At 54.7% G+C, this 7,673-nt stretch overlaps 1 protein-coding gene across 1 annotated transcript; it reads left to right on the plus strand.

Moving 5' to 3' along the window:
• The first annotated feature begins 339 nt into the window (after positions 1–339).
• KNCN (kinocilin) lies at positions 340–7,402 on the plus strand. The gene is made up of 3 exons (XM_027538366.1): positions 340–3,497; positions 5,271–5,345; positions 7,323–7,402. The coding sequence occupies exons 1-3, from the start codon at positions 3,347–3,349 to the stop codon at positions 7,400–7,402; spliced, it is 306 nt and encodes a 101-aa protein (XP_027394167.1). The 5' UTR covers positions 340–3,346.
• Positions 7,403–7,673: the final 271 nt, after the last annotated feature.

The raw sequence follows: 7,673 nt of genomic DNA on the forward strand, positions 1-7,673 counted from the left end.
TCAGTGAATTAATCACACTCCTTTCCAGGGTCCTTAGCCCTCAAGGAAAACAAACAGAACTAAACCAAGCTGACATCTTTCACCCACCCTTCCTCCCCATCCCGTGCCACTCTTGGACTTCATGCTTCTGGGAAGGAAAGAGCACAGGCAGGCCCCCTCCAACCCTCCCCTTGAGAAAAAGAGATTTTCTGACAGAATTCACTGGTAACCCAAGGCCCAGCCACACTCTGGATCCAGGGGCCTGGAGGACCCAGGCTCGGGGGGTGGGGGGCGGTTCTGAGCTTGGGGGTGAGGAAATGTGGGGTGGTCAGGCTCTAGAGCCTTGGGCTTCCATCTCATTTACCTGTGACAGCAAGTGCATCACCCAAGGGCAAGCATACATTTGCTTTTTCAGAGCTGGTATGGCCAAAATTGCTGCAGGAAAAAATTAGCAAGTCTCCCATCTCTCCATTTGTAATCAGTCCTGGAGAAGGGAATGGCAAACCATTTCAGCATTCTTGCCTTGAGAACCCCATGAACAGTGTGATTAAATAGAAGAGGAGATGTCACACTTTTGCAGTTGCCTTTAGTGACACTCCTGTCACGAGGGAACCAGGCAGGACTTGGCTGAGTCTTCTGAACACAATGTCTCCCACTGATGGTGGGGTTGCCAATTCGTCCCACCTCAGAGAAGACAATTTAGAGATGTGCTGGCCCCCTTCCCAACTGAGCGGGGAAGCTGGACGCCAGAATCCGTCGTGGACTTGGGCTGTCCATCCACCTCCCCCTGTCTCGGTGTCCCCATCTGTTCTGGAGAGGAGCTGGGAGGTTCTGTGATCTTTTCGCTGAGGATGGCTCTATGTGTCTCTCCTCCACAGTCTCTGCTCTGCCTCTCTGCCCAGAGGGATTTACAGTGTCAAAGAAAATCTCTAATTTAGAACTTGTCTCCAGTTTTTATAGATTAGAGTGTTCTGGAATCAGAAAATCGCAATGCACAGGCACCCCCGACTCCCCTGCCATCCCCATCCCCATTCACCAGATGAGCAAGGCGAGGCCCACAGTGGGAGGCTCCCACCTCAGAGACGTGGAACCAGAGCGCTGTCTTACTGATGGCGTGCACTCATCACCCTCAGCCTGACGACAGGAGAAGAGCTGGACAGGCCTCGCCCAGCCAGAGTTATGAAAACACTTAATGGAGGCCAAGGGCATTGTAGGGGGTGCTCAGGTTCCCAGAGCTTGATGTCTCAGGAACACATTTCCATGGACAATTATTTTGATAGCTCTTTCTAAAACTAGTCAGTGGGGGATCAGTTACGTGTGACAGAGACAGGGCTGTCATTTGATGCCTAATTAGAAGAGTAATCAGACCTCATCCTGGTGAGAGGCAGAGGGGATGCTGGCAGCTGCAGCTGTGGCTGGAGATGCCCACCCCCAGGGGCTTCCCCAAACGAGGGCCAGGAACATGGCTCAGGGTCCCCTTGCTGTTCTGTGGTCAACCCTCCTTTCTCCACACCTTTGAGTTCACACCTGCCCTGCTAGGTCTCACTCCAGCTTCCTGGCGGGCCCTTCCCTCAGCTGAAGCTCAGTCAGATGTCCTTGGTCTTCCCAGGCTTCTATCCCCACCAGGAAAGCCTCCAGTTAAAGACAGAGCTCCCATGGTGCCCGCGATCAATCCAAGATGGTTGTGCAGGTCTGAGACCACCCTGAGCAATGTCCTTGTGTCCGGAAGCCCACTGCAGGTGCCCTCTAGCCATTCGATGGCGCTCAGTCCCTGAACCTACCCTTAAGGGGCTCACAGTCTACAGAAGAGGCAGAGAATAGGGACAGGTAGCCCACACTGATGGTGACGTGACCACCCAGCTGCCATCAGGAATGGCTCCTCAGAGCTGGGGCTGCCCAAGCAGGGTCCTGCAGGATGAGGGGTCTCCAGGCGGCAGGAGCCATGCATACATTCAGCAGAAGGGCCACAGAGGAGAAGGCGGCCAGGGGCTGTGGAGGCAGGAGGAAGCCAGAGGGTTTCCTACCATAGCCAGGCTATGTCAGGTGGTAGACATGGAGGGGAGAGACAGGCGATCTAAAGAGAGGCCACTGGGGCTGGTGATGGGACCCCGGGAACTGTGGTGATCCATAAAGGGCCAGAGAATGCAGCTAGTGCTGAGGGCTGGCCCAGGGTACCGGACAGGGCTGGGCCAGGCTGGGGTGGGTTACCGCTGCCTGATCTTCACTTGGTGGATCCTGAAAGTAGGTCAGACAGGCTGGACAGAGCTCGGCCTGGAGGTCAGGAGGCGCCAGCCTCATGCCAATCTCCAGATCCCAGCTGCTGATAACCCGGCCCCTGCCAACCCCTTCTCCCACCCTGCCCCCACCACTGCTCCTTCCTGTTAGCCTCCCCACCAAGGACCCCAAGGGGAGCTGGAGGGGCTCCCCTTCTCAGCCCTCTGCAACTAAACGGGAACCTACTTGAGGAGAAGAGACCATCCTCACCCTGCCTGGGGCCCAGAGAGGGCCAAGGTGGGGGTACAGAGTGGACATGGAAGGACCCCCTCACCTCCTCCTGGCCCTGTCGCTGTTCCTGTCTGTCTCTTGAGCCTCATCCAGGTCTCCTTCCAGGTCTCCGTCTCCAGGACCCCAAGCAGGGGCCTTGGGTTCACCTCCAATCAAAGGAGCAGCAGAGTGGGTCCTGAGCATGTGGCCAGGAGTCCTCACATCTCTGGCTGCCGAGCCCCATATGAAGCCACCGACTCATCCGGCCCCTTCCAGGACCCACAGTGGAACCTGGGCTGACTTCCCTCATGGGCCTGTCGGCAGCAACTCACATTGCAACCTCATGAATAACTCAGCACCTCCTGCTGCCTACATCTCTGAGGAAGCCTGGTCCTCTGGACCCCCTCCCCCTTGCAACCATTGCTTTAAACTTTAATAGGCTGAAGCTCACTGGCAGCCGATCAGGCTCCAGGGACCTGGGGCAGGATGTCCTGGGCAGGGGAGCTCAGGCTGAGCTCTCCAGAGAGAAGGCTGGCAGGGGAACCCCCAGGGTGCAGGCCCAGCTCTCCAGAGCTCTGGCAGCCAAGGCCTGATGTGGTCAGGCAGGAATCCTGAGACTGGCTTCCAGCTTCAGGAGCCTATAGGGGAGGAATAGTAAGTTGGGGTGACCTGGGAGAGATCCTCACTCAAGGTGGGGACCCTGAGACTGTGGTGGGATAGGGTTGCAGATAAACCCAAAGGTTAGCAGTCCAGAATCTTACTGCCCAGAGACTCTCTTCCTGCAGGTGAAGCTCCAGCAAGGAGACACCCAAGAGAACCGAGACCTCCAGAGCTGTTTCAGGACAGGCTCTGCTGGTGGAGGCAGTGCCCTAGGCAGGCCTGCATGGACATCCCCATCAGCAGCAGAGACTTCCGCTGCCTGCAGCTGGCCTGCGTGGCCCTCGGCCTCGTGGCGGGCAGCATCATCATCGGCGTCTCCATCTCCAAAGCTGCAGCTGCCGTGGGCGGGATCTTTATTGGCGCTGCTGGTCTCGGTAAGAAGGTGCTGGGCTCAGAGAGGGACCTGGGGCGGGGGGTGGGGTGAGGGGACCACAGCCAGGTGAACAAGAAATGGAGGGAAGAGCTGGGTCATCAGGAATCAGTTGGGGAGGATAGAAGTTGGAGGTGTGAGCAAGGCAGCCATCAAGGGTACAGGGAGAGAGAGGGAGGCTGGGGTGAGATTCCCACGGCACACTGCAGGGGTGAGGAGGCGTGGAGCAGAAGCTGGTGAACACTGCTCTCGAGCCACTCCTGCTCCGGTTCCCAAGTCCCAAGCCCTGGGCTCTTGAGTTAGTGTTAGGACTCATAAGCTTGTTCCGGATGAGTTGGTAGGGGGTGGGTAGAGAAGGACAGAGGTCTCTGTGGGACCCTCCTTGAGCCCTGACAGGATCCAGCTCAGACAAAGGGTTTCCTTTTCTTTCCTGGAATGTTGCCATAGCAGATCTGTCTATCCAGGCATCTGTCTGTCCGAGCCAGGCCCACTGATATCCCCACAGTGGTGCTAGGTACATCCCACATCCCCGGGCAGAACCAGAAGCACCAGGTCAGTGGGCTCTGGCATCTGCACCTATGAACTCAGGCCAGGGGCCAAAACCTTGGGGAGTGACAGAGTAGGACCCATTCTTCCGCGACCCCCTCCCCAGCTCACTGAGGAGCCTCCGGTCCTGCCCTTGGGAGCCCTAGGGGAGGGTGGGGAACCAGAGCTGGGGGGTGCCAATGGGCCCATTTCCAGCTGCAGAGGAAGGAAGAAACCAACCTGCCATCGCCTGGGCAGGGTGGAGCCAGGAGCCTAGGCCTTCACAGCCAGTAACCCCTTCCCCCAAAGGCACCGCTCCCCACCCCCTCCTGGGTCTGGGTGTTGGGGAATGCCCCCCACTGGTGCACACACTCCCAGGCTACATTCACACACCCACAGTCCCAACCCTGCTCACTCACGCTGCTCCCATTCACACCCAGAGCCCAGCCCCAGCTTCACACAGCTCGCCTAAACAGGCTCCCTCCTCACCATGAAACCCCTCCGTGTCTCTCTTCTTAGGGCTCCTCATCTTGGCCTACCCTTTCCTGAAGTCTCGGTTCAACCTGGACCACATCCTGCCCACGATAGGTGAGTCCTCTCCCCCACCCCCACCTCCTCCAAGAACTGCGTGAGACCCTCTGTGTGTGAGTCTGCAGCCCACTGTGCAGTACAGCCAAGCCCACATGAGTGACTGTACTGGCTGCGTGTGTTAGAGATGCTGTGTATGTGTGTGTATGTTGTGTAGGCATTGTCGTGACTGCACACAGACTCCAGCCTTCCACTAAGTCCCTGAACCGGCTCAGAACACCTAGAACCCCCATGTCCCCTGATAAGTTCTTCTTCTTCCCCAAAGCCTCCGAGGCCTCCAGATAACCCTACTTCATCCCTGAGCTTCCATGAAGACCCTCTAGCTCCCTTGAGACCTCAGGACCCTAAATAGCTCCTCACCTCATCTCAGCTCCCCACATAGGTGCTCCCATCTTCGTCAGCCCTACACATTCATCCCCAGTTCTCCCTAGGACCCTCACCTCCTTAAATATCTGCTGTCTTCTCCTTCAAGGGCCCATTTCTTCCACCTTTGTTCCCCTCCCCAAATCTGCGCAGATCATGTGGGAGACGTAAAGGAAGTAGTGGAGCAAAGACAGCAGCCAGGATGGGGAGTAGACAACTGGAAGGACTTCCCTTCCTGTAGCTGGACTTGATTTGAGAATGGCTTAGTAACCACAAGGCTTGTGGTGCTCTCATCCTACAGGGAGCCTGAGAATCCACCCCCAGCCAGGGGCAGACCATGGGGAGGGAAGATCCAGCATCAATGGAAATAAAGAGGGTAAGTTCCAGAAATTCCAGAGTCTACCTTCCATCTTCCCCTCTGGGTACACAGCCCAGAGAAGCCACCATGATGGAAGTGCAAAGAGGGCTTCTCCAATCACAGGGAGGCAGAAGTGTTGCATAGTTCTTCCACGAGCTTAGTCAAAACGCTTCTTGCTCCCAGCGAGCTCAGCCCCTCTGGTCCCCAAGATTTCTCTGTCAGGCCCAGTACAGCACCACACTGCCCTCCCTCCCCCAGCCCAATGCCCAGTTATCTTCTCACTCTCCTCTCCCATAGTGGAATCCAACTCTCAGAGCTGGTACCCTAAACTGGGCATCTCCTTCCTCCTCCATCCCGCCACACTGGGAAATTCCAGGGCAAGAGTTTCTCAAAGGTGCCCCCGCCCCCAGTGTCTGCCACCCATGGTAGGATGCTGAGTACTCAGCAAAAGGTTCCATCCCAGACGCTGTTCCAGGCACTTTCCATATGTTGATTTGTTTCATTCTCAGAACAGCCATATGAGGCAGGTCCTATAATTAGCCCCACTTTATACAATGGGGCAACTGAGGCCCAAATTGCCAACATCTGTTGGACCATTGAAAAAGCAAGAAAGTTCCACAAAAACATTTACTTCTGCTTTATTGACTATGCCAAAGACTTTGACTGTGTGGATCATAACAAACTGTGGAAAACTCTTAAAGAAATGGGAATACCAGACCACCTTACCTGCCTCCTGAGATATCTGTATGCAGGTCAAGAAGCAACAGTTAGAACTGGACATGGAACAACAGTATGGTTCCAAATTGTAAAAGGAGTACATCAAGGCTGTATGTTGTCACTCTGCTTATTTAACTTCTATGAAGAGTACATCATGAGAAACGCTGGGCTGGAGGAAGCACAAACTGGAATCAAGACTGCTGGGAGAAATATCAATACCTCAGATAGGAGATGACACCACCCTTATGGCAGAAAGTGAAGAAGAACTAAAGAGCCTCTTGATGAAAGGGAAAGAGGAGAGTGAAAAAGTTGGCTTAAAACTCAACATTCAAAAAACTAAGATCATGCACTCAGTCCCATCACTTCATGGCAAATAGATTGGAAAACAATGGAAATAATGAGAGACTTTATTTGGGGGGCCTCCAAAATCACTGCAGATGGTGACTGCAGCCATGAACTTAAAAGACACTTACTCCTTGGAAGAAAAGTTATGACCAACGTAGACAGCATATTAAAAAGCCAAAGACATTACTTTGCTGACAAAGGTCTGTCTAGTCAAAGCTATGGTTTTTCCAGTAGTCATGTATGGATGTGAGAGTTGAACTATAAAGAAAGCTGAGTGCCGAAGAATTGATACTTTTGAACTGTGGTTTTGGAGAAAACTCTTGATAATCCCTTGGACTGCAAGAAGATCAAACCAGTCCATCCTAAAGGAAATCAGTCCTGAATATTCAGTCCTGAATATTGGAAGGACTGATGTTGAAGCTGAAACTCTAATCCTTTGGCCACCTGATGCAAAGAACTGACTCATTGGAAAAGACCCTGATGCTGGGAAAGATTGAAGGCAGGAGGAGAAGGGGACAACAGAGGACGAGATTGCTGGATGGCATCACTGACTCGATGGCCATGAGTTTGAGCAAGCTCCGGGAGTTGGTGATGGACAGAGAAGCCTGGTATGCTGCAGTCCATGGGGTCGCAAAGAGTCTGACATGACTGAGCAACTGAACTGAACTGACTGAGACGTAGGGAGGTTATGAGACTCAATTGGGAAGTGGTGGGGCCAGAAACTAGGCCGTCAGCCCCCAGTCCTGCCTCTAACTCCCACACCATGTTGCTGTCCTGTTGAAGGGCTACTCTGACCATCCATGTCTCTTTAAACCAGGCTGCCCTCCAAGACTCCCTCCCTCCCCATTCTATCCCCTCTGACCCCAGGTCCCTCTGGGAGGCTCTGACCCAGAATCTGTCCACTCAGCCGCCCTGTCCTGGTCTCTCCCACAGGAGCCCGTAGCAGCCTGTCCACCGTGAGCAGAACCCTGGAGAAGCTGAAGGCTGGGGGCCGGGGGACTGGGGAGGGCTGAGGCAGGGGCTGAGGGGTTGCCCCCTGCCCTGTGCGCTCTTCCCCCTGCTCCCCCAGTCTCAGAGCCTGCCTGGATCTGAACCTGAGAAGAACCAGCTCCTGGAGACGCCAGACCTGCATCCGCAAAAGCCATTGGAAATGGATTCCTGTGATGGGCGGGGCTGGGACCAAGGTGTCTCTAGTTTCAGAAGGCTCTTGACCTGGATCTTCTCTCTGGACGGCAGCTCAGCTTTCTTCCCTTTCTGATCTCCTGACTGGCTTCTCTGGAATGT

The sequence above is a fragment of the Bos indicus x Bos taurus genome, chromosome 3 (assembly GCF_003369695.1).
Source record: "Bos indicus x Bos taurus breed Angus x Brahman F1 hybrid chromosome 3, Bos_hybrid_MaternalHap_v2.0, whole genome shotgun sequence".
In the NCBI taxonomy this organism is placed as follows: Eukaryota; Metazoa; Chordata; class Mammalia; order Artiodactyla; family Bovidae; genus Bos; species Bos indicus x Bos taurus.